Source organism: Tyto alba, unplaced genomic scaffold (assembly GCF_018691265.1).
Source record: "Tyto alba isolate M040663 unplaced genomic scaffold, T.alba_DEE_v4.0 Super-Scaffold_41, whole genome shotgun sequence".
In the NCBI taxonomy this organism is placed as follows: Eukaryota; Metazoa; Chordata; class Aves; order Strigiformes; family Tytonidae; genus Tyto; species Tyto alba.
This window is the reverse complement of record NW_024881317.1, coordinates 19,979,514-20,006,125: the sequence shown is the minus strand read 5'-3', so window position 1 is coordinate 20,006,125 and position 26,612 is coordinate 19,979,514. Positions and strand designations below refer to the sequence as shown.

General features: G+C 38.7%; 2 protein-coding genes across 7 annotated transcripts in view; one reads left to right on the top strand and one right to left on the bottom strand.

Annotated features, from left to right (window-relative positions):
- Nucleotides 1-22: 22 nt before the first annotated feature.
- IDH3A (isocitrate dehydrogenase (NAD(+)) 3 catalytic subunit alpha) lies at nt 23-12,797 on the bottom strand. Of its 2 annotated transcripts, none has more exons than XM_032990362.2 (11): nt 12,661-12,797; nt 10,457-10,519; nt 8,563-8,646; nt 7,123-7,237; nt 6,391-6,578; nt 6,002-6,135; nt 5,218-5,320; nt 5,076-5,140; nt 2,830-2,914; nt 2,189-2,341; nt 23-268 (listed from the first exon to the last, which is right to left on the bottom strand). In XM_032990362.2, the coding sequence occupies exons 1-11, from the start codon at nt 12,685-12,687 to the stop codon at nt 185-187; spliced, it is 1,101 nt and encodes a 366-aa protein (XP_032846253.2). In that variant the 5' UTR covers nt 12,688-12,797; the 3' UTR covers nt 23-184. The 2 variants fall into 2 exon arrangements, with proteins under 2 accessions (XP_032846253.2, XP_042659859.1); XM_042803925.1 differs by having other exon boundaries at nt 10,481-10,519.
- Nucleotides 12,798-12,833: 36 nt separating this feature from the next.
- The window catches only part of CIB2 (calcium and integrin binding family member 2), a 51,344-nt gene continuing 37,565 nt past the window's right edge, over nt 12,834-26,612 (top strand). The window contains exons 1-4 of one of the 5 annotated variants that reach the window (XM_032990522.2): nt 12,834-13,257; nt 13,560-13,649; nt 17,719-17,823; nt 18,455-18,579. In XM_032990522.2, coding sequence (XP_032846413.1) covers nt 18,520-18,579 — 60 coding nt within the window. In that variant the 5' untranslated portion in view covers nt 12,834-13,257; nt 13,560-13,649; nt 17,719-17,823; nt 18,455-18,519. Of the gene's footprint in view, nt 13,409-13,559; nt 13,650-17,718; nt 17,824-18,454; nt 18,580-19,663; nt 20,437-20,803; nt 20,846-26,612 lie in introns of those variants that run through there. The other 4 variants (XM_032990523.2, XM_032990521.2, XM_032990519.2 and 1 more) reach the window with 4 other exon arrangements.

The following is a 26,612-nucleotide window of genomic DNA, read 5'->3' as shown; positions in this document are numbered from 1 at the left end:
CTGAAAGCAGGCACAAGCATCATTTGTAGCCATATGGACTGAATTTATTAATGGAGAGGCCCTAACTAAAAAGTTTGCCCTCTTACGAGACAAGCAAACTATATGCATATGGATATCAAGTTACATATAATGTACTTTGTGCGATGTGTCCTTTTGGAGTTATTACAAGTAGTAGGAGAAAAGCTTAGTCTGTGTCCCGTACTCTGCGGCAGATCTCCTCTGTGAATTCCGAACACTTGGCGCTACCTCCCAAGTCTTTTGTCAATACCTGAAAGAAAGACAAAATATTATTACTAAATAGTTTTACGGGGCTAGTCTTGTCTCTGAACAGTTCTGTATGTTGTTCTTAGCTGTTGTGTATGGACACTAAATAGGGGTGAGGAGTACATCAAGTTGGAGTTTTTCTGCATCCCATGTAGCCTTCATCAATAAGGACTATTCAGACTGAAGCAGGTAGAGAAAACCTGAGTATGAACATCAAGTATTACATTATCAGATTTCAACATGATTTTAACTTAACTACAGGAGGAAAATGCCTTTGGCCAAAGCTTTCCAAAGTCCCTTGGCCTCATAGTAGTGTAATTAACTGTTAAGTATTTAAGTTTTCAGTAAGAAGTTTTTGCTTTAGAAATAAAGTTCATATATGAAGGCTTGGCACAAAGGCAATTAATTGAGAGTAATTTAGTAGGGGTTTGGGGGGTTGTTTTGGTGGGTTTTTTTAAAACAAAACTCACAGAGAAAAAGCGCACATAGCTCTTAATGCTGCATGTTAACAGTTCTTTAAGTTTGCTTAGTTTAGTTGAGAGATGGAAAAATGCAGAGTTAAACCTTTTCATCAAGTACAATTCCTATCTGGCAGCATGAAGATAATAAAGTAAAAAAAAAAAAAAAGGTGGGCAGCAGTGCTTGTCCAACCTAGCTAGATTAAAGCAGTCTAGGAGATAAATTTAAAATCATTAGTTCTCCCCTTACATGACACACACGCAGATCTTAATTAAAAGGCTGGGGGGAAGGGAGGAAAGGGAGAAATAGCAAGCACGAGAGGCAATCAAGGTTACTATTTTAGGATCTTGTCATTTTAACTGCATTATTTTCAGTTTAAAAATATTTACTCCGTTATGGACATATAATCATAACATTGTAAGTAAGTAGTAAACAAGTAGCCATGTCATAAAACTTGCACTATGTTATCTTCCATAGAATTACTGACCTGCAGACGGAGGATTTCATTTCCAGAGCAGTAAATGGGAACTTTACAGGAGCACCTCTTTATTCACTTGTAAGTTTAGATTTTTTTTTTTTAACTGGATCCTACACACAGTAAGATAGCTGCAAACAGACCACTTATGAAATGATGACAGCTTGTTGTTTGAATATACTTGTTGTTTTTAATTACAAAGCAGCTTCTTATGCTCCTACCCAAGATAACTGAACCAGCATGGCTAACTGCTAATCCTCTAACTGCAATCTTCAGGATATTTCCAGCTGTGTTTTGAAAGGTGGATGTCAAAGTAGATGAGTTAACCAATAGCATTAAGAGCACAAATTCAAGTCAGGTTTCAGAGCATAAACCCCCCCAGAATATCCCATTTGATTCTCCAATCTGGAGACACTTACTGCCAAAGGGAAATCACATACAATCCTAAGGACAGAAGTAAATACTGGATAAAAACTGTTCTTCTGTATGCCAAAAAGAAGGGAAAACAAACTATTTTTTCTGCAGAAGTATTTTAGTCAGAGCTAAAATGCTATAAACAAAGTGGATGATTAAGCCTGTGAAAGACAAATGAGTGTCCTTCTCTTCAGGATCCACATTTAAACATATATGCTTTGTATGCATTATAAACTTCGCAAGTGAGATGCTAGTATTTACTTAAACCTCTAATCCCCTTCATGAAAAAGAGACACCCAGTTTTAGCTTTTAGAGTTAACCACGTTGTAGAAATGTAAGATGAACATTACTGAGACACAAGGAATGCTGCTGCCTGTCTTTATTACTGAGGTGGGCAGGTTTAATACTACCAAAGATAATATAATTGCTATCAGAGAACGATAGCAGCACTGTGCATGCGTCAGGCCAGCAGAGCAGGTCCTCTGCTGCTCTGGTGTCAGTGTTCTAAGTTAATTTTTGCTGTGATAGAATATGATTTTGATTCTCACTGCATTTAATTGCACACCCTCATATTACCTTTCCATCTTTAATTGTATCAAAGCAAGCTGTCTCAATTTTTGTGGCATGTTTGTGTAGTCCCATGTGACGCAACATCATTACAGCACTCAAAAGGAGGGCAGTTGGATTTGCCAAGTCTTTTCCTGCAATGTCTGGTGCCGTTCCATGAACCTAGAAATAAAAGTGAAGCCATCTGTTATGATGTCAATATTCTGATTAAAATGTCCTAGGCAATTCAAGTGTATGCAAGCAACCTGAAACACAGTCCTCAAGCATAAGCATGGTAAAATAGGACTTACTTCACTGTGATAGTTAGTGGAAAGAGCATAGGGAGGACCAGAACAATTCAGTTCAAAGGCATCAGAAAGAGGGAACCTAGTATCTCCCAATTGTGCCCCTCAAGTTCTATTTCACAGAGGGTATTTATCTTATGAAAAAGAGGGAAAACAAAGTGTCAGTAAAAGGACATGCAAAAAACTACATGTAATACATACTTTAACTACTCTCTCTGGGTAACGCTTCAGCATCTCACAGTAAAAAAATAGTTTTATGGAGAACTTAGTTACATGACAGCCACATTGTATGTTACGGAAAAGTTTTAGATTCTCAAGTTGAGAAAAAGTAGTTATTGCTACTCTACCTTGACTAGGAAGACTTACCGATTCAAAAATCGCAACTCCATTAGCACCAATATTTCCACTTGGTGTCACTCCAAGACCCCCAATCAGTCCAGCACACAAGTCACTGGGAAAAAAATAAAAAAAGACACCAAATAGAAAAACCCACCATTTTTTCCATATACAGTTGCCTCTCTGCAACGTATTAAAATATTTTTGTTTCTCATTTTATTCCAACACTAACTTATTTTATGCACCCACATACTCTGGGAATAATATTCAGAAATAACAGATGCTGTCAGCCACTTGCACTCCATTTGAAAATTTGTAGAACTACTAGCAGAAGACAATTTAATAAAGAAAAATTCAAAGGAAATTCCAAATACCAGACTAAAGCTGATAAAGACACAGGCACGACAAAAGGCACTCAAAGCACTGAATACATGTAAAAGTCTCAAAAACTAGCCAAAACGGTACAGTTCCCTGTAACTATCCAGAAGTCTTACTTCTTCTGAAGAGGTCATAGAACTACTTCTCGTATGTAAAGTCCTCCTAAAAAATGTAGAGGTTTGCTTAGGTAGATGAATTACTAGTAGTTTTAAAGATTGCTGCATGTAGCTTAAGGAATGTGTTCCAACTGACACCAGACTAGTTTTCCCTTCTTTTTACTGAACAGCCCATAACTCAAAAGACTGACGTTTGCAGATCATCAGACATGAGCAATTTGTATTTGGTTTCCTCCAAAATTAACATGGGGAAGAACAAACCCACTGTGCCCCTAGTCATCATACTGTACCCTCAAAGCTGAACATACTGATAAACAAGGCTCTTAAAACTAGTATTTTAGCATAATGTTTTATTGCCTACAACTTAGCTAATCAAGGACTAGCAAGCAGAAAAGTTTGGATGACCTTGCAGAACAGTATTTTAGGTTTAAGCTAAAATAATCTAATTTGCCTTAGTTGTATGCAGTCTGGGAAAAAAATGGATACAGTCTACATTTCTCACTGTAGGTATTTAATGCTTCAAGACAAGAGATTTCTTTCCGTACCTACTCAGTCCAAGAAACCTGTTTAGCATTATGCTCACGCTTTAAAAAAGCACTGTGGCAGAGTCTTTCCCCAGTGACATAAGTGCCCGTATTTAAGAACAGACTCAAATTTATTGAAAATTTTTAGAACGATTACATTCTTTATAGCATTTCTATGAGAACTTGAAAATCGATGATACTGAACTAGGTAAAGTGAGTTGAAATAGTACTGATGAGGGGACTCATCTGACTTGATCTCTTTTAGTTAACAGCATAGCAGCTGCTGTGAGCGCCCTATGGCCTCCTCTACCAGTTCTTAAAACAAGGAGCATTAGTTGGAGTCTGATTTTTCTTAGAGATGACAGACAGCCTCATCATAGAGAGAGGGCAATTTTAAGAGAAGCTCAACAAGCATTTCTCCTTCTAAGTAAGTTATCTTGACATTGATAATTTGTATAAAACCAGGAGATGGATTTGAAGATGTAAATCGTCACTGAACTTCTAAACAAATTCTGATTCAGGCTGTTTTCTCAATCTCTCCTTAGAGGTGCAAGGAGAAGCAATGCTATGGTATACATTTAAAAGTTCAGATTAAAATACTTAACACACAGTATTTATTTGATTTTACACTCTACCTGAACATTTTACAGAATGGAAAATGTTTGCTGATGGATTTTGCCTTCAAGACATCAAATATTTCTAGTATTAATGTTATTCAAATATGAAATTTAATTTGAAGATAAGGAAAAAATACAATACATAAACCAAGAACTGATAGGGTATTAAGAGGCCACATTTAATTTTTCAGTGACAATGCAGAATCATTTTAACTGTATGGCTAGCTTGCTTTAAACATCATGGTGCCACAGTTATCTTACACAATCTATTTTAGTGCATAAGATTAGAAAGTTTTTCACCAATATCTAATTAAGCATTCTTTATTACAATTTAAGCCATTAAATTCTTCACACATTTAGAGAGATTTCTCTTCTGCCTCATCTGAACAATGTTCATAGCCTCCATAAGCAGAAACTTCTTTTTTAAATGAGAATCACATTCTCATCATGTAGCCCTTCCCAACAATATATTAATAATTGAAGTGTAATAACACCATCCTTTCTTCCCATTTAGGTAGGATTAATAAAGTTTTAAACTCGGAATGCATAAAATCATCACCCATCTGGCTAGCATATAACCTGAATAACCATCTGGAAAGTAACAGTATTTTACATGTTTGCTAAAATTAAAATCTCCATACCTGAGGATGTCACCATACAAGTTCGGCATAACAAGCACATCAAATTGTGATGGGTCTTGAACCATCTGTAAGAAGTATATTTTCACTAAGGCTATGAACTTAAACTTAAAAAATACCACAATTAAAACACAAAAATACTCACATTCAGACACACGGTATCCAGATACATTTCATTAAATTTAATATCTTTACAGTTTTCTGCTGCCTCCCTGCATTTTCTCAAGAAAAGCCCATCAGACATTCTCCTGCAATTAAATAAGTAAAAGAACATTGCAGTTACTCTAAGTAAGCAATACTGAAGATAAAGTAAGTCTGCACGCAACAGAGGATTAAATAAAAATATTAGAGTGCCGAAACTTAATTGGTGACTAATTATTCCTTATGTTAAATATAAGTAATATTTGAAATTTATTACAGTCAGAGAAATTATGCCTTTTAAATTTCCTCCTAAAAAATTTTGGTATCGCTAGTTTTAACAGGCATACATTAATTCTCAGTATGACTCATATTAATTTACTAAAGACTTAATGAGTTTGTAAAAGTGGTGTCACATAATATCACACGTTATGACTCAGTTCAATACAAGGTGGCTTAGAAACTGTAATAGACACTAGTCGTTTTCATCCTTAGTTTTTAAATTATTTTTCCTAGTTTAAGACTATTTTTAAAATAAGAGCTTTTAAAGGAGAGTCGCAGGATTACTACAAACTTACTAATAAATACATTAGTATGCAATTATTACAGCCTTATCAATACTGGGTCAGTATTGCCCATTTTACTTAAAAGGCTTTTACTTTACTTATTTCTTATTTTACTTACTCCCAGTAGCATCAACAGAAGTTATACATTTGAGGAAGATTTAAAAAGTTATTTATAATTAAATACATATTACTATTTGTTCTTCTCAAAAAGAAGTGTCAACATACATAATATTTGCCTTGTGCACAGCAGTAACGTGGCTTCTCTGATTATTTCTGGCATACTCAAAAGCAAATTCTGCAATACGCTTGCTAGCTTCTTCTGTGATCAGCTTGATACTTTGCACAACACCTTCAACAATCTGAAAGACAGTAGTTGCATTGATAGTAAAAATGTAAGCTCGTTTTTCAAGTCACTAATCCAAGCGTTTGGAACAAGCTAGTGGAATTCTGAGTGAGGCAGTCTCAACAATGCATTTCACAGTAAAATAACTTTTTCATGGGTAGCAAACTTAAACACCACCCAGCCTCTTTGTACTAGGCCCCTGAGATGGGCAAAGTTGTCATTCTTCAAGCACAGAAAACCCACCAGAAATACAACACTTCCAGCAACATACCACATGCTCAATTCCACTGTATTCGCCTTCTGTGTTCTCTCGAATTGTGACAATGTTCACATCTGTGTATGGGGTTTTGTACCCTTCAATTGAGACACACGGACGTACATTTGCATAAAGGTCAAAGGTTTTACGCAGAAGCAGATTCATTGATGGGTGCCCTGCAGCAATTGGGGTCTTTAAAGGCCCTGAAGAAGGGAGAAAAAAACAACACAAAAATGAATGAGAAGATAAGCCCCTCCATGCATTTCAGGGTTGATACTCGAGGTAAAGTGATACTTTTACAGAGGATCTCCAAATTAACAAGGGTTAACAGGAATTCTCTGCGCTATCAACTACTACACAGTAATATTAATCAGCTGTTTAAAGGCCAAATTGCAACACTTAGGTGGAATAGAAGATTTTACAAAAAGTTTTTACTTTCACATAAAAAGATACTATTTGTTACAAATAGTTATTGCATGCTGTTGTATATCAACTGCATTAGAAATGCATTCTGCATAGAGTCCAAGGGTTGGTATGTAGTAATACCTGCTTTAACATGTTTCTTAGATCTATGGAAGTTATGGCTTTGAAACGAAAGACTTGTTTTAAGATTACAGAAGATTACCTGACAGGCTGTCCCCTATAATTAATCACTTTATTGTGCTACAGATGAAGGACTTTGGCTTTAAATCACATTCATGATAAACACAAGAGTATTTAATATCTTTGTATTAACCCCTAAAGTACCTTTTAATCCCATTTTGTTCTTATCCATGGATTCTTTGGCATCTGGAGGTATCATCCACTTCCCTCCTGGTCCTTGGATAGCTGTAACATTCCTCTCTTCCCACTGAATAGGAGCCTGAAGACATTTACTCTATGTTAACTTAAATATCATGACTTTCGCTTCAAGTTTCAACTTCCCTTTCACAAAAAGCTGCATAAGGAATTTTGACCAGGCCTTCCTAAACAATTTTTCTCTGAGAGTAATCGAGAGTAAAGCTCTAAACAATGAAAAAAAATGTGATTAAGTGAAAATGAAATAGTATCATATAGTAAACACATCATCATAAACCTGTATACCATGATACCTCCCCTAGGTGTCATATACACAGATAATGTTAGATTTGCAACATGCATGCTATTTCTTTCAAGCTCTTAGAACTGTTAAGAGTTCCTTGTATACAAGAGACAAGACATTTGAAAACTGAATTCATTGAGAACTCCATCCATGCTGCCCGGAAAACAGTACATAACATAGATGTGTATCTGTTATCTAACTGAAAATCTGCAAACGTTCCATGGTGCTTGCTGAATTTGCATTCACCACAGGAATCTTCTAAGTGGAGACAGGCTGCCACCCATTCATTTCGTCAGGAAAGACCATAAAGGAAAAGATACAAGGGCTTTCATAAGCAAACAGAATCAATCCAAGCATAACATACTACAGAATCTCCTTTCAAACAAATAAATCTGATTAAGGATTGCAAACCTGCACTCACACACAAACCAAGGTTTTATTCCTCCATACTTCCTGCTTGACTACCCAGAAATAACCAAAAGGTTTTCATACATAATTAGACAACTTCACTTTTTCCAAATCTAGGTCAGATGGTTGTAATAGAAAGGAAATATGCCTTGGTGCTGTTACTAATGTGGAACAATTTACCAGGCACCTTTCCCGAAGAGCTGTTTCCTTTTAAGAAAGCTTGAAAATTCTGGTGAAGTTCCTCAGATAGGTAGTAACACAGTTCTCAGATATACTTAGTTTACATATCACGTAAGTGAGTGTGTTTGGCAGTGCAGCAGTTTGGTTTCTAAGAATAAGCCGGTCCTTTCACACACACTTCCATCTGCACTGGAAGTCACTATGAATGAAAGAACATCCTCTATCAGTTGCTTAGGAATGCTACATCAACAAGATGATTTCACATGATATATTGAGATCATATTTCCAAAAATTAAACACAGCAGTTGCTCTCAACTCTCTACGCCTCTGCCAGCTAACAGGTTCAATCCCTGACTTGAGATCACAATCCTATATTTTACTAGCTGAAGCTTCAGACTCTTTCTGTTGTCAAGAAGTTTTAATAGCTTAAACATGACTTGATCTTTTGGAAGTTACGCCTAGTTAATACTTGTTGTAGTTAAACTTACAATGCTTACAGCAAGACAAATATGACTTACTTTGGCAGCATCAAAGATCTTCATGACAGCAGCAGAAATCTCAGGTCCTATGCCATCTCCTGGGATTAAAGTTACTGTTTGTACCTAGGTAAAGAAATATCAGTAGTACAACAAATGAATGCTTGTTTTCTACGTAGAAAATGTTTTCATGTGTTGTAGGAACCAAGTAACTACTAGAAAAGAAAAGAAAGTTTCAGTTACCAAATATTCACTATGAATAGCAGTACTGGATAGAAGCGAGAATGACTAGCTTGCTTGTGAAGGGAGCATGCAGAGGTTCTGAGAGAATTCTTTAAAAATCTGCCTACTACCTGTTCTTATTTCAAACCAGAAAATAGTCTTATTTTTAACCTGAAAGGCAGGTTCCTGCTCAGTACTCCTTGAAATTATGTCAGCATGCTTTCATCTTGAAATCTGGAGAGGAGATAGTATTACCTGATTATGGCTCTGTTACCTGTATGTCTCCAGTATTATCAACATGCTGCATAATAATGACACATGCTAGAAAAGATTAAATTTATGAAAAGCTACATTCACTTTAAAAAAGAATCTCATGCATATCTAAACTTCTCAAGTGACTTCTAAAAATCTGAGACCCATTTTTTAAAATACCACGTTATTTTCCTCCTGCAGTGTTTTCAGTCTCTTTTATCACCATCAAACAGATGAAATAAATTGCACAGCCCAGGCTCACTGAATAACAGGGGAAGAAAGTACTCTGCTTTGATTAAAAAGAGATAAATTTTGATCGATATTCTAATCGTATGTGCCCCAGCTCTTTTATTTAAGGATTTCCAACAGTTCTGTAAGGGCTCATTACTACCTACAAAAAAGGCAGTTCAGAATCAGCTTTATTTGCAAAACCTCAATTCAAATCAACTCCCAAGACATGTTTCCATCTTTCTCCACATAAAATATTCACAAATTCAATACATATTGACTGATTTTTTTAATTAATTTGAGCCAAAGACATTCACTGTGCACAACAAAAGAAGTAGAGCTTCAGATAAAAGAACACTGCTTTTGAGCAAGCACATAACTGATGGAATGCTTCAAAACAAGATTAGTGCTGTCTCATGTTGTTGCTTCACAGCACAGCAGGTCTCCACCTGAGCCAGAAAATGTTTTATCTGAAACAGTAATGTGGTATAAACAGAACTGGCGGTGCCTCACCTTCTGAATCTTTTTATACTGTATAAAATATGAGTGACCCTTCAGTTTCTTTTCCAGCTATTCTATAAAACTTGTAATTAAAAGCCACAGTTGCTCTTTAAAATTAAGTCCTGCTTAAGGGTGCATGCAGTAGTGCTAAGCTCTGCTTCTGCCTGAGGAGTTTTCAAGGCCACCTTCACTGAAGGAACAAAAAAAAAAAAAAAAAAAAAAAGGCCTGCGGCACTTCAAACACATACACAAAAAGAAGGTAGAATGTGTACAAGGAAATACACAGTGTCTAAAATACTTTCAAGAGGGCCTTGAAAAGGCAGAACTTCAGATGTAAGGTATTCTCAAAGCAGCAGTAAGATAAATCTAGTGCTTGGAGGAAGGTGCAAAATAATGAAAACGAGAAGCTTCTCAACAACCTTTCTACTTTTCCCAATATTTGCCCTTTTCCAGATAAGTTGCAGAAGACTGGCTTATGTCCACATTTTGTGAAGAGTTTTCATACTTCTATCTTTTGCTAAAGCCTTTTGTATTGTCACTTACACATTAATACACAATTGCCAAGGACAGTAATTAACCGATATAAATCCAGCATGGCATTAAGAGCATACATGTTCACTTATTTAGGCTTTAATTTCAGAGAATGTAAAAATAACAACAGTAATCTTATAAATTTCTGAATTCATTTCTTGAGAAACTTCTTAAAAGTAAAAAATGGTACTCTTATACTCACAGCACTACCAAAACTTCTGGTCACCTGTTTTTGGTTTTTGAAAGCACCTAGCAATCGAGAAACCTGCGAGAATATAAAACAAAAAGATGCTATTTTACAACACAAATTGGATTTTTAAAAGTTAACAATACTGCACCAAGTCTGCATTTTAAAATCATATTGCTTAAATTTTCCAATCTCAAACTAGTATCAAATCCATCCAAAATGAAACAGGAGTAACCAACACTTTGCCAAGTTGCTCTCTAACATTCTGTGCACTAACACCTCATGAGAGTATTCTTAGCAGAAGGTAAATCCAGGACAGCCGTGCTTTGCACTGTGCCAGACTCTCCTTATCTTGCCTGGAGGTAGGGGAAGTTACTGCACAATAACCAGAGTCCTTACATACTACACATTTGAAATAAAGTTGCAGTAACTCTAATTAAATAGTGATACACTAAGGATTAAGATTCATGGAAAGCAAAGTGAAAAATTAAACACTAACAGTTGGGTGGACAGTATCTTTACACATTTTAGGTAATGTTTCTAAAACTACTTTGCATTAGTGTACTTCTCCCATTCAAACTGTGGTGAATTTTGTTCTTCCACCTTTTACATCTGTAGGTTTTGTGCTGTTGCCTTCTGCGTGCCTGACAGTTTTTAAAAAGCATAATTGAAATGCACACTAAAGACGAAATTCACCATAGCAATGAGTCTGCACAGCATAGTCAAAGAATTACTTTCTAACATACAAATATTCCAAACTGGCATTAAGCTTTAAAACTGAGATATCTCAGCTTGAGCTCTTGCCTATCTGAGCACCACAGACAATATCCCAAATCATATCAGTATCAATACTTAACTGCAGAGAAATCACAGCCTCCCACTCTCACCCTCCTCTCTAGGATTTTTCATGCCTCTGTGTCTTAGAAGATTTCTAAGTGCAAGCAAACTTACACTACTTCAATTCTACCATACTCACCTATGTAGTCTGCAGCTATCAGGCTAGATAGGAATGTATCTGACAATCTGTATTCCTCTGCTGTCCCAATTTCTACTTGTTCTATTTCTCTTTACTGACATGTATTGCTTAAATGTAGCTGTACAGCAAAAGGGTCAAACTATGTTGGTGCCATTAGAAACAACTGGAAACAGTGTAATTCTCATGTATGTTGTAATCAATGATGTGGGGGAAGTAATTTAAGATACGATTTATTTTCACTGGTAACCCAACACAAGATGTACAAGGTCATGGCAACAGGCAAGCAATATTCACTACAACAAGCCATACATTTGAGGCAGCAACCGGAGCAATTAAATGAAACTCTGAAGTTGACTACGCAAGTGTAAGTGCCCTCGTCGTACAGCTCCTGCACGCTGAGTCTGGGCTCCCATCCCAGAGTAGCCCTAGAAAGGGAGCACTCAGTCTTGCCAGAAGCCATGGGCCTGGCACGTTATACTGAAGTTCAACATCTGTATCACTAGCAGAGAATCAGGCTAGCCAACAGCGATCCACTCTGACCTTCAAGTCATGTATTGTGATTAACTCTTGCCTGATCTGTATTTTAGCAGATACATGAAGCGCGGCTTCTGCAATGATTTCGCCTCCCACAGGCTAGTGCTGGAAGGCGCAAAACAAATTCCATTTACTCGAGGCAAAAAGCAGCAGCGTCTCTGTGACAGCCCAAGGAATAACGGCTGCGTTTCATCATAGCTCAGCGCCGGCGAATCCCGAGGGGCAGGTAGTGGGTCGGAAAGCCACCGGATAAACCCCAGAAGGCCTCGGTAATACCCGGCCCCGCGGGCTCTTTTCGGGAATGCCGTTTTCAGCCCTTACGGTCCGCGAGCGCGCTGCTGTCGGTGCGGCCCGGGGGCTGCAGCCCGCTCGCCCGGGGGCCGGTCCCCGCCGCGGCCTGGCTGCGGCGAGGCGCCCCGCCGATGCCGTGACCTCTACGGCATCACCTCCCCGACGGGCCGCGCCCGGAAAGGTGGGACGGGACGGGACGGGATGCCGCGGCATCGGCGCGGCGTCAGCCCGGGCAGCCGCTGGAGGAACGGCCCCTCCGGGCCCTTCCCGCCATTCGCCCCTCGGGAGCGCTGCCGGGGCGCGGCGGCACCTCGTCGACCTTGCGGGCGGGCGGGCAGAGCCCCCCCCGGGCAGCATCACCGAGCCACCGCCAAGGTCACACGGAGCGCGGAGGAAGGGCTTGTCCCCTCTCGCTTACCGTCGGCATCCAGGCAGCTGCAGCCATGACGCTCTCCCGAGCAGCGTGGCTGACGGAGGCCCGAGAACACCCGCGCTCGCCTCGAGACCGGAACCGGCGCGCGGAGAGCGGCCCGGCCCCGCCCCGCTGGCCGCGAGGCCCCGCCCCCGGGGAGCTGCCGCTGCGCTCGCGGCTGCCGCAGCGCTGAGGGGGCGGCGGGCGGGCCCTGCGGGGTTGTCCCTGCCGTTCCCTCTAGAGCTGCCGCAGCCCCGGCCCCGGCACCTCAGGTCCCGCCCGCCGGTGCCTTTGGCGGCCGGGCTGGTCTGAGCCTTCTTCCTCATCCCGCTCCCCGAAGCCGGGATGCCCTCGTCCCGCTGAGCCCCACCGGAGCTTCACCGGCCCTGTGTGGCGGGAAACGCCCGGCGGTCCGCTGAGGGCCGTGCGCTCCCACCCGCGCCCCGCTGAGGGACGGCGGGCAGCACCCGGCCAGCCCCCGCTGGCTGCCCCCGGCGGAGCTGCTGCCCGAGAGCCGTCGCTCTTGGTGCGGAAGGTGCTGGGGCGGGCTCGGCCCGGGGCAGCCGGAGGACGCCGGGAGCCCCGGCTGTGGGGGCTGAGGAGGTACCGTGACGGCGTCTGTGTAGTGACAAACAAGCGGTTTTGCAAATGGCCTCCAGTTTTGAAGCATTTGATACTGTATAAAATCTCATCTTCTAGATTTGGGCCGCTTACAGGAAAAAAAATGGTTGTCATTAACCAAGAAGAGTGTCAGGTATTTGTTGCAGCAGAGGAAAAAAAAACCTGCGCTTTAAAGTGTCAAAAACCAAAGCTGTTGAAATAGGGGCGCATCAAAAATCGTATTTGTCTTAATTTTTGATGTACTTGTGTCTGTTTTAAAAAATGCTGATAATCCTGTGTGTAAGTTCTAGGAGTCTGCTGTGACTGGGGGAGGCCCCGAGCTGTGGAGAGTCCCTTCCTAAGCAGCGTGCGGCAAGCTGCGGTTACAATGATAAGTAAGAATTGGGAAGGGTGGTAATGTAGCTTGGGATGTTCTTGAGAGTAAAGTACCAAGCTAGAACTAAGGCTGTTTGAGCTTAGACCCCTGGGAATAATGGCTCAATATGTCTGTCCAAAGATTTCCCTACCTGTGAAATGGTGATACTGCTTCCACTTTCTGTGTTATCTGCGTAGATAAACAGTGATGCAGAGACTCCCACTTATGATATGATAGACACTTCTATCTAAATAACAGTGTTGCCATTGCTTGCAATTGTGTTTAGTCAATTTATGTCAACTCTTGCTGTCAAATCAATTAATGATAGGAGTAAATTAGACTCTTGGCTTTAATACAGGATCAATAGTGAATTTCTAAGCACATTGGCTGCAAACAGTGATATAAAATCTGAGTCAAAGATATCCTGTAAGTTTAAACTCAAAAGACAATTTAAAATAAAACCAAACCTACCTTTTGTTTCTTATAGTTCCTTAGCAACATAAAGATTTGGGTTCAGTCTCAGTATAATTTTGTGCCAATTTTTGGGGATAGAGTTATCAGATTACTAGCAGCCTTTCCATTTACTTACCTCTGTCCTGTATGTGTTTGAAAACTAAGGCTGTGCGTTCACTTTGTTCTTGCAAGTGTGAGCAGAAATTCCCCGAATTGACATTTGACAATATACACTATCAGTAGCTCCTATTTTCTGGGTGTTACTTGCTCTTTTTTTTTTTTTTTTTTTTCCTCCCAGACAGGGCACCAGAGGATACTCACAATTTTTCCTCTGTTGAAACAGCATACTCTGTGTATGATTTATTTTTTTTATAATGCTTTGCATTGAGAATAGTTTTTCAGATGTTGTCTGTAACGGCAAGCGTGCAGAATGTTCTTGATACCGATTTTCTTCTGGTAACTACTGTCGTTTTTTCATTTTAGTCTTCAAAATACAAGTTGACTCTGCAGATATTTGTTCTAAATGTTTCTGTAAAATTATTATTTTTTGGTTGAACGCTTGATCATATTTTGTACATATTGGCTCTCTCATTGTGCCGTCTTTACTTTCCACAGCTTACATGTCCTATTCTCTGCTTTTTCCCCCCCTTTTTGTGAACTGAGGCTTGCTCCTATATCAGACTGACCTATGATGTTTCTAGGACATACTAGCTGATTTTCGAATGTTTTTACTGTACTGCTTCCAGTGAAATGTTTACATCTTTTCGACTCCTTTCTTTACATTTGTTGTTTCTTTTGCCATAATACTTACCACAGGACTCCATAAGTGTTGACTATGTGCTATGCTATGCTCGTCAGTATATTCATGTTGTTTTCTTGTGTTTTCTGACGGCATCTGCGCATGCTTTCTGGGTTTACACTTTGATTGTAAATTGAGAGGAGAAATTATTTTTTACATACATTTTCAACAGCTGTTGCTGTTCTGATCTGTGTCTTACAGGTACTGCTTAGTACCTGTAAGTGAGTATTTGAATCTTACTCTTACTGCTACCATAATACTACTACAATAATCAGCCATTGACAGTGGCTGGTTTGGAGCTGTTATGAGAAAAGATAAACAACACAGTAATAAAACCGTTAGTAGTTATTTTGGCTAGAAAAAAGATGCCTATACAGATATAGCGGTAGCTTGTTTCCCCTAGTGAGCACTGCATCAAGATTCTCTTTGAGTAAATTCATTATATTAAATTTAGTCTGCTTAGGAAGCCATTATTTATTTCTTATTATTTTGTCCCTGGGGCAAAGCATTGTCTTGTGTAAAGCATCTTTTTTAAAAAAAAATAATTTTTACTTGATTTATTACGGATAAATTAGGCTTAATGAAATGCAGTCAGAAACCTCCATCTTCTAAGATAGTGTACTTCATTAAGCTAGATAGATAAGCTCATAAACCCAACAAATTTGGCACAAGGTTTTCCTTTCTGTTTGTTTCTTTAGCATTAAAAACCTCTACAGAAAGTTACCACTCATCATAACAAGTGCAATTTAGTCAGATAGCATCTTTCATCGGTTTGAGGGCCGTGAGTTTTGCATCCTTCTCAAGTTCTGTTTATTCATTCATAAGACAGAGCTCAGTCCCATGAAGCATTCTCTTGTAGGCCAGTGTTTCCAGGCAAATTCAGTGGGGTCTAAGCATCTTCCTGTCAGTCATGTGTTTGGAAAGCAACTTTTCTATCCACTGCAGTAGCATCAAACGGTCATTTTCACTTGTTTTAGGATTTCTGTTTTGTAATTGTGTATTTAGAGTTAATTTCTTATTTACAGTTTGCAATAACTATTAAACAAGAGGCAAGGTGGGACAGTTGGTGTAGCATATTACAATGGTAATGTGTTGTAGCTCTGTAGCATCTTTATTTAAGGCACTCACAAGCATTTTAATTAATTTAGCTCCACAGAACTTCTTGTAGGTGAACATTATTGTTCCTTGTTTACCTGTGAGCAGAGCTGTGAAGAGTGTTCAAATAAGTAAGTCCCAAAGACTCAGGGGTGATTTCCACAGTATGGGTGGATGATAGAACTTCCCTCCTGCAATCACTGGAAGTAGTGATCATTGTTACACTCGCAGTAGAAGGGAGCCCTAACATCTCATAGAAAGTAGCAACAGAATAAATGTACAGGCAGCCCTTCTAGATCAAAACCATTCTTTCTGCTAATAGAGTGAATCTTTATGAAGAGCAAATCTGCAAGGAAACATCTGTGTGGGAAAGAAATTGTTGGAATATTCAGTGTAATGGGCGTGAAATCTTGCAGGTTCTTCTTACCCCAATTAAAACTTGCAGCCAACCAGCTCGAGCTGTGAATGCAGTAGATAAGCAACTTGGCTGTTAAAACTATGTGGAGCCTCTTGTTAACAGGTAGTGATCTCTATTTATAGAAGCTTGATCTTCTTTGATGAGGAGTAAGAGCGTTCATACTTAACCACGGTCAAATTCTCTCTGCATAATTTACAGAGGCAATTTAAGGTAGTATGACCTGTCTGTTGGAGGTTATTAAACTTACACCTCTACTAATAAATCAGAGCAAAGTCACCTGGTGTAGCAGCCATGGCTAGCAGCAGTTCAGAGCAACAGGCTTCTCACTGAGGTGATCATGGTTTGTCCCACTCCCTGAGCTGTGGCTGTGGAAACAAGTCCCTGCAGCTGGGGTCAGACGGCAGCCTTGGGTGGGTGTTAAGCTATTGTACCTGACGGCCATCTTGCTATAAAATATTAAATCTGGTGTACATGGTTGACAGTATATTTTCTGCTCTAGGGATTAAACTTTTAAAGCAGGTGAACTGTGGCTACTTGACCATGTTCTCTGGTATAATGGACAGGGAAATGGCAAGGCTGTTGTAAATATACTGTCCTCCTTAGTAAACTCTATTTGCAACTGATTTCAGGATATATGCTATGTGTTGCTAAATAGCTTAAAATCACTTGCTTTGGCAAACAGTTTAGAGAAACTGAAATACAGTAAAGTGGATGGGAAGGCTGGTGCTGATAGAAGTAAGGTCAGCTCTTGCTGTGCAGGTAAAAAAAGTATCGATTTGTTGCAGTAACTTGTACTGGGAGTAAGTATTGCTTAACACCCAACTGGCAAATAAAGCTAATCTTTGATAAATATAGATAGAAGAAGTGAAAAAGAGCAAACTGGAAAATTATCTGATCTTTGATACATACAAACAGATAGGAGTAAAAAAGTGTTTGTGCATTATACCATTTACAAATTTTACCCAGTTAGTATAGCAAGATAATTATGCCATGAAATGTAGGTACCACTATGGCATGCTTGAGAAGAGCTAGCTGATATAGTTGAACCCTCAAGAATCAGTATCTGAATCCTCTTTTTAAAAATCTGTGGATTTAAATTTTATTTACTAAAAAATACTCTTCAGAGTATGGAATGAAGAATTGAAGAAACAGTTTATTTTCTGTCCACATACTCAGTGGGTGCAATTCCCTTGGCAAGCTGAGTCTTTCTTTTAAAGCAATGATTTCTAACTGTTTTAAAGCAATCAACTCTTTTTAGCCATACCAGTTTTCCTGAATAATTTCTCTACATTAGAATAAAACCAAAGCATTTCTAATATGCAGGAGAAAAGTGGAGGGAGAAGAGTGGAAAGCCAGGCCCAAAGGAGTAAACAGGAATATGTCTGTGAACCTCAGGATCTCTACCTGTGCCCTACTTTGTAGCCACAAGTAAGTCTTAAAAAGTTGGTGCTTTCCATTTATCCCTTCTGGTTTTTATTGTTATTAATCTGATTCTAAGAATAGAGACAAGCTGGTATGTGTGTCATTGAGGATAGAGTGCGACCAGGCAGCCAGGAATACAAAAGCAGGTAAAAAATTAAGAGGTGAGATGTCAGTCTTTTCACTGTAAAAATGTTAGGTATATAGCATCACAAGATTAAAAGATATGGAGCCCAATCCACCCCTGATGTCAGTTCACTTCTGCATAATGGAATTTAAGATAATTTGGCCATTTATATTTAATCTGATTTGCATAGACAGGCAGCTTGAATTAGGTGGCTGAATGGAGTGCTATTTCATGCAAATCACTTGACTAAGTATTGGTCTGGTGTAACTGAGAACAGCTGCGCTCTGGCATTTCAGTAGCACCAAATCACAGATAGGGAACATGCTCAATTATATGCATAACCACTAAAGCCAATGATGAAGCTTGTTCAGTGTTGAGGACATGTAAGAACTTCCACGTTCTGTGAAAGTTCTTAATCTCAAGGGGCCTATATGGATTGCTCTTTTCTGATTAAAAAAAAAAAATGTGTGTCAAAAGAGCAATTTTAATAACTAGAAATACTGTATGTTGCAGATTTGAGGTTTTTTCTTCTTTACTTCTGACTTGTGGAGAATCTTACGGAACATAAAGATAATCCAATGCTACTGTACTTCGGGGAAAAGAAAAAACTCACAGCACTAATGGCTAGGAAAACAAAGGTCAGTTTGGCTGTGTAAGAAACAGTCAGTTCAACTGTGGGATTTCAGAATAGATGCTTCCTGCACTCTTGATCTGATGGTAGGTCATTCAGTTTGTATTGTCCTTATTACTGTAGCTTCTCCCTTCTCATTTTGAAACTGTGCTGCAATGTGTTCTGTTGGTAGAATCCATCTATTTCAGTGTTAAAATTCTGATGTTTGCTTATCACTAATAAGCCTTGTTGAATACCTTCTTAGCCCAAGACATTTATTTTGTGTATGTGGTAATATGTTGTGGTTTTGTAGCTCAGGGCAGCGCTGGTTTGAAGTTAATAAAATCTGCATTTCTAAATGTTATGATCTACATAAATTATCTCCCAGAACAGTCTGTGGTTCAGCACTTCATAGAATGTTTTTACAACATATCCAACACGTTTCATCGGATATTTTTACTGTGTATACAATACATTTACTTTCATTATTATTGTTAAATATTCATTTTTTGTTGTTATATGCCAAGTTACATTGAACTCCTATTATCCAGTACTTTTATCAAGTCAGGATCTTTAGAAGCTGTGGTGGAAAAGCAGAAAATAATTGTTCAGGTGTTTTCATTAAACATGCTATTTTGCTGAGGAAGTAATGACCACTGGCAGAGCTATGGGTAAAGAAGGTGGGAATTTCATTAAATGTTTATAAATTCTCTCCCGTTTCTGTGTGCACAAATGGGAAGTGAGCACTCCAAAGAAACTTATAACAGCCCTTTCCTCCCTGTTCCATCCTTTCTCACTCAGCCTTCTTCCTACTGCTGTCTTAGGAGCTTATCCTTCCGCAGATGTTGGATAATATACTTTTGCTTGCCTTTATTCATTCTGTCTGCCTGCATCTCTCTTGCGTGCTTTTTAATTGTTTATTTTCCCAGAAAGAATTAAGAGTTTTATTACTTCATAAAATACCCTGTGAGCCCTCTAGTGGTACTTTCTACCTTTGCTTCAGTCTGCGGTAACATTTTTTTTTTTTTCTTTCCAGCTGTGCTTGCTTGAGTTGAGGGAGTCAGATTAACGTCCATTTCAAGTACTTTAATCTTCCCGATTATTTTTGTAGTTTATTTAAGGTGAGAAGGAATACTCGCACTCAGTGGTATAGCTGGCAGTTAGCACATCCTCGCTGGCCAGGGCTGGTTGCAGCCCCGGTGCAGGTGGGGAGGCTGCGGGCGCGGGGAGCCTCCATCCAGCTGCGTTTCCCACCGGCAGCGCGGCGCTAGGGCAGATCTCAGCGCTGACTAGGATGCGCTTTTACCAGCTGCAGACACGTTTACTCTGCTAATCCATCTTTCCAGCTGCTGGATTCGCTGCGTGCGTGTCCCGCGGCTGCGCTCCCGAGCGCCACCGGTGACGCAAAGCGGCTCCACGACACGGAGGTGCGGGGCGGGAGCGCCCGGCGTCACGGGCTGAGCGGGGCACCGGGGCGGGAGGCAGCCCGCGCTTCTTCCAGGACTGCCTACGCGGGGGGTATGGTATAAAACCTCTGTATGCCTCTTAGAAAAGCATCTGGAAGAGGGGGAGAATGGCATCGCTGTTTTGGGGCGACACCTGCCTGTGATCTTTACGCTGCCCTTCCTGGCACACTCGAGTCAAACCTTGCAAAGATTTCCCAATACTGTGTCCTTCCTCATTGGACAGGTACAGTCAAAACCAGTTCAATGCAGGCTTTGGGATTTTTTCAGCGCATTCACGGAGTATACGTGCTCTAAATGCCTACAATACAGAGGAATCCAGCTATTTCTAATGGGATGCATTTGCATAGAAGAAGAATTCCTCATTTAAGATGGGTAATAAGCAAACGATATTTACTGATGAACAGCTAGATGCCTACCAGGTAAGATCCTTTAGTTTGCATTAGGGGAAGGAAAGATGTAGTCCTCATATGTCTGTGGGTTGGCATTTTTTTTGTTGTTTTGTAGAGTGTTTTTTCCAAATTTTTTTTTCAAAATTTGTAGCCTGCATGCATATATTTCCGGCAACTGTAATAGTGTTCTAAGGCTGGGTTGCTGAATATACTGTTCAATTGCCTTCTTGCTATACAGGGGAAGGAGTCAAATCCTCAATGTCTGCACTAGGAAGCAGGATAAAGACTGACTAGCTTGACAACGGGAATATTTAGTAGAATTTTTCTACCGAGTGTTTTGTAGAGAAGAAAGTGTAGCAGTAATGTCTCTTTCTCTCCTTGATGCCTTTGCTGACAGTGGGTGGAGGGAAGGTCTTGTCTAAGTTCACTTCTTCTGAGGGTAAGTCACAGAAATATTCTTAATGTAATTCCAGAGAAGGTATCCTAACGCTTGCATCCACTCCTGGATGGCAGTTTCTTACCTTAACAGAAGTTGTATGCGTTTTTGTGTCCAGGGATAGCTTATTGGTACTTCTTTATTTACCTCACATTGCATCAACTGGATTTTTAATAGGGTAAAAAAATAATTCCCAGTTTTCAGTCATGTTTCAGCACACTGCGAATCTTAACTGCAATATATCGTGGGAAGCTGGAAGTGCGCATCGTGAACAAGTTTCTGAAAATACAGTGAGGCAATACATCGAATAGAAGGGTGCTGAGAAAGGAAGCAGCTGACTACTTGTGAGATGCAGACAGGGCTGGCTGCATTGCTCTATTCTCCTACATGAAGCGATAAAAATATACAGCATTAACAATACAGGAAATCAGTTTGTTTCCTGATAACCAAGGGACAAATCCAATGCAGACAGAAGTAAATAACTTCCTTTTTACCTCCAGGATCTTCAACTCAAACCCTTGAAGTAGAAACTATGATTTTAAAATACTGATTTTCTTTGGAGTTACTGCTAACATGGACAGTTCACGGGTGTAGATATGTAGCCACAGAGAGACAGACTAGGGATATATGCTAAAATGCTTTAAAAAGTTATTCCATGCTGGAGGGAATGCATAAATTAAATGTGTTCATCAAATGCCTGGCCTTTTTCTTGTCATTGTAGGAAATGTGAAAATGGAGCTTTTGAAATTTCCCCTTTGTCACACATCTCACCCTCACCAGCACTCTGTCACTGTAATATATTAGTCTAAGTTAGTGGTCTTAGACTTGGCAGTCTAAGATCCAAAAAGACTTTTTTACATCCCTGCTGGATAGACAAGAAGGAAATCAAAGATCTGTAAAATACCACTGTCTGTCTTCCTACTAACAATAAAAGTGAACACAGAACAGATCCCAACTGCAGTGAAACAAAACAAAATCCAAATGTAATTAATGTTATCTTCTTGACATAAACTGGCAAATGCAAGAGCTGAAATGTCATCCCTAATTCACTACTCTGCATGCAGAAATTGCCTTTCTCTAATGGCTTTTGCAGCTCCTGCCTTTTATAATGCCGGGTAATTGATCTCAAAGCCTGGCTGTAGTTAGGCCCAGTGGATTGAGTCAGCCTATGAGATTTCTCTGTTACAGGCAGACTTTTGTAGCTCATCAGTATAGTGAGAGATGATTTCTGATTAGCAATAGCACTTGTTAGATATGGTAAGTACAATACAATAACAAGTTTGCAGATGAATTCCTTATTTTGATGGTGATTTGCCTCTGATCCATTAGTTACTGCCCACCTCATGGATCTTTTAAACATAGAAATCCTGGACTTACTGTTGTAGCCATCCACACGGAGTGCTTGCCTCTCCACTGCGTTCTGGGGGAGCATGCAGTTGCTGGACTACAAACGGAGCTGTGTGGCTTGGAGTTTGCCATCTTCTCTGCCTTTTTCTCAATTGTGCAATTCCTTCAGAACAGGAAAGGGGATAAATGGGGTAACAGTTCCATAATTCTATTCCATAATGCAGGTTTTTCATGTCTTGAACCAGCACTTGGGTTGCCAGGTCCTCTGAAGAAAGAACTAAAGTAAAACACTCTGTACCAGTGTCCACGCTGTACAATCTGTTATACACATCTGTACCTCAGTGTACAGCCAGGCATCTGCAGATAAATTGCTTTTAAAATGGATCATTGAATAATCTTCTTCTTTGTGTTTGTTAGTTTATCAAACAAGAACTAGGCAACTTCTTGTGAATTTGTATGTCTATGAGTTGGTACTGTATTCTTTACACCACCCATAGTATCAGTATGGCTGAAGCAAAAGAATCATCTTAATCCTTTTTGTAGAATAGGTTCTTTTTTAGTTTTGTTATGGTTTTTTTTGTTTGTTTTTTTTTTTTTACTTCCCCACAGTTCCTATTAGAAAGCTGTTCAGAACCTTGCTCCCCTCGTGGTTAGACTTAGACTCATAATTTCTTTATTTGAATATATTTCTGGCCATTGTATTATCTGATTGTAACTTTCACTATTTTTGTCTAACGCAAATTGCTCTGAGCTTATAGCACCTAACTAATACTTCAGTAGTGAAATTTTTATAACTTTTTAAAATGCATTATGTTTTAAGTACTTGTTCCATAGGAGACACTGTGAGATGGAAAAGTGAGAAGTTCGTGTGCTTAAAGTACAGTAAAACCATATCTAAGTGGTGTTGGTTTTCAGGAGTAAAGACTAAGCTGCAGAAAAATCACCTGCTTGAAGAGCTAGCATACCTAAATTTCAGATCATTAATATGGTATTAATGCAATAAAATCACCTTATCTGATTTGTCTAAAACGTTGTGAAATGCCCATGTATAAACTTCTTTTGCATATAAACTCATACTGAAGAGTTACTTTTTAGCAGGGCATTTACATTTAAATTAAATAACTGTAAATCTGGTTACCCACAAGATGACCTCAGTGTTTTTAATAGATGGTTGTTTTAAATAACCTTCGTTGAGACTGGTAAAGACAGTTGAAGCTGTAAAAGCGATGCATAATAGGACATGATAATATCAAACCTCTCAGCTTCTTTTATTGGAAATAGAGGCAAATTAAAGACTGGGAAGCTGCAAATCCCTTAACACCTTGTCATATTACCTATTATTAAAATTATATCACCTGTTATTAAGGTAGCATTTTAATTGACAGCTCTTTGTATTTTCATAAGCTGAGTGAAATGTTTTGGAAATTAGGCTTTTGCAAGCACCATTTTTTTCATTGACATTCACCTGATTTAGAAAGTTAGCCTTGTAAGAAAATTAACTGTATTGGTGTCATGTCTTTTTTTTTTTTACATACAATGGAAAACCTTACCAAAGTCTGACTAGGCAGAAGGTAAGTATTAATCAGCAAGGGAAATGTTTTTCATTGCAATCAAAGAACATTTTAATATTTTGCTTTTAAATGTTGTTTACAGATTTTGGAGGTCAGGTGTCATCATGAGAAAAGAAAATGAACAGGAGTTTTAGGGTTTTTTGAGTGATGCTGTATAAAAATGCTTGAAGCAATAGAAAATACAGGTATACAATCAACTGACATCAGAGCTTTGTATTGCCCTCAGTGCACTGCTCGCTGAGAAACAGTTATATTGAGTAGGAAATGCATAGAAGCTGTGCTTGGTGTATGGACAAACTACTGTTTAATCAATCTCATTATCTTTTCTGGAGTTATGCAAATAAGTGGTCTGAATTTGATACAAATTTGCTTCTAATTTTTTTCCTGATAGACAGAACCTAGAGAATATAGGGCAGAAATACTTTATATCAGGTATTACTGGTTTTATTGCAAGCCATTTCTTTTTGTATTTGTTCATTAATGGAATTATGTATTCTACATTTTTTAATGCAGCCTCAAAACAAACTGATGTTTATCCTGGCTGTCTTCTAGGTAATATTGCAATAAAAGATAGTAATAAAAAAATAACGACTTGCTTCTTTTATACAAGAATTTGTGTATTACAGAGCTAACTTTTTTCCTCTTAATGAGATTCTAGTCAGTGGGATTCAACTGTATTTCATGAGAATTATGCAAAACCCGATAAAACAAGTTACATTATGATCTGTCAAGAAATGCCATTTATAAAGTGGAACTAGGTCATCAAGCTTTTACTTTTAAAAACTGTGCTTGACTTAATCAGGATCTTTGATGAAAATGAACCCTTTTTAAGAATACAAAAAGTGTATTCATTACAGGTTCTCCAGGATCTTCTGTAATATGTACTTTTCAGTTTGATAAAGTATTGCTGCTAAGGTGCAAATTTAAGTAGCATAGTAATGGAACAAGGTTTTTGTGAAATTATCCTTTAGTCAGATTCTGGTTTCACATTACCATTTGGTGTATGTATAGACTGAGCAAAATTACATTTGTTGACAGTTTGCTTCTTCCTCAGTCCTTGCTAATGACTGTTTTTACTCTGATGTTGTGGTATAAATATATAAACTGGTTCTTAGAGCTGCAGATTTTTCCTCTAGAAACTCAGTGGATGTTTTGGTGGTTTTGACTGCAGTTCTAAAACATACGTGATTACAAGTAAAGATAGGCTGGATGTTAAAATCTCCTTTGACATTCTGATGCAACCAGGATTTTTTAAAATACAAGTCCATATACCAGGGCTATTATTAATACAGATACTGACAGGATTATTTTTTTAGTGTTAAAGTGTGGATTCACTGAAGTAGTTGGACAGCTATGCAACTTAAAAGACTGGATGGAGCGAGTCTTCCTGACTTCCAGTAACTCTTTATATATTTACAGAGGTGAAAATACATAAATATTGTGCTGACTCAGTCTTGCACATCTATATACTAGTCTTAGTTGTATGGCAACTAGAATAGAAGTATGGAACTTGTAAAATATTACCAGAATAGAGTTGTTAATAGATCTTATGTGAAAGTGCATTTGCTTCTAGCCAGAACCTTTTAACTTAGGTTTTTGGTTACTTCACACGATGATGTTTTTGTGTTTAGATTAAATGTTCTTACACAACCTCTGAAATAATTTGTTTGAAATATTAACATTTTAAATGCTGCAGCATCCAGTACTTCTCATTTCTTAAAAAGCCCTTGCTAAATTAACTATATGGACCTAATCTGTCTTGCCTTGAGGATATTGACAAAATTCCTGTTATTGGTTTACTTTATCTGTAGCTTACTGGCTTTTGTTTGAGACTGTTTTTCTAATTTGGAGTGACTTTGGATTTCTAAGACTGTTTTGTATTATTTCCTTATTTATACAACTTTCCAATGGAGCTGTTCCATGATCAGACCAAACCTGCCCTTATGGCACTATACATATAAAAGGCAGAATTATGTATGTATTGTTTTAGAGGAGAAATATGCATTTAATGGGTCTAAGAAATATTATTTTACAGTAGCTTTTCATAGTTGGACGTTGCTATTTTCTCATTCTATTGTTCCTTTCTCCAGTTTTTCTTCTTTTCTGTAGAGAAGGGTTTTGCTTATCTATGTGAAATCAGTTTTTATTTGAAAACTGTACATTATGCACAGTGATACTTGCTTCCGAAAGTGGTGATAATCTTCCCTTCAGTGAACTCTGCTGCCATTCATAAATTGCATGTTGCACTCTACTATTGGCAATATATCCAAAATAACAAGTTACATGTGGTCTGAATCTGGAGCCATACCTCATATTACACTATGTACGTACACGTTACATGAAGTTAAGCATCAGCATTCTCAGCAGTTATCTCTTTTCCTATTTTTTGTTCAAATCACTGTATTGCCAAACATAAATCAGAATCAATGTAAGAGCTTGAAATCTTACAGACTAGTGGAAAAGGTACTGGACCAACATATTTCAGTCTGTTCCTGTTCTGTCCTAAACCTGCATTCACTTGACATAGGAAATCAAAGACTAAAACTCTAACAGCCTGTACGTTCTGCTCTTTTATTAAGTAAATTTTAAGAGCAGAGACCACTAACCCTACTTTACAAGCAATATTGAGTGACTTGTAGAAAGCAGTACTACCAGCCAAGAGCAAAGCTGCCCATGGAACCTAAATACACCGGCTAGCTGACTCTTCCCTCTGCAAAATATTTTAAGCAGCAGTTAAGTCACCTAAATGCCAAATCTGAGAACCAAGCCCCATTATACGAGCTAATGATTTCACTGAAATCAGTGGGAAATCTACTGTTTGCTTTATTTTATCCACTTTGCTAGACGTAAGG

Bases quoted from the DNA above. Each gene is read 5' to 3' on its own strand.
- IDH3A (XM_032990362.2), bottom strand. From the start codon at position 12,687: ATGGCTGCAGCTGCCTGGATGCCGACG. The intron at 7,238-8,562 runs GTAAGTCATATT...AAATGTCTTCAG, and splicing joins AGATCTTTGATGCTGCCAAA to GCTCCTATTCAGTGGGAAGA. The intron at 269-2,188 runs GTAATATGAGGG...TCTTTCTTTCAG, and splicing joins ATACAATTAAAGATGGAAAG to GTATTGACAAAAGACTTGGG.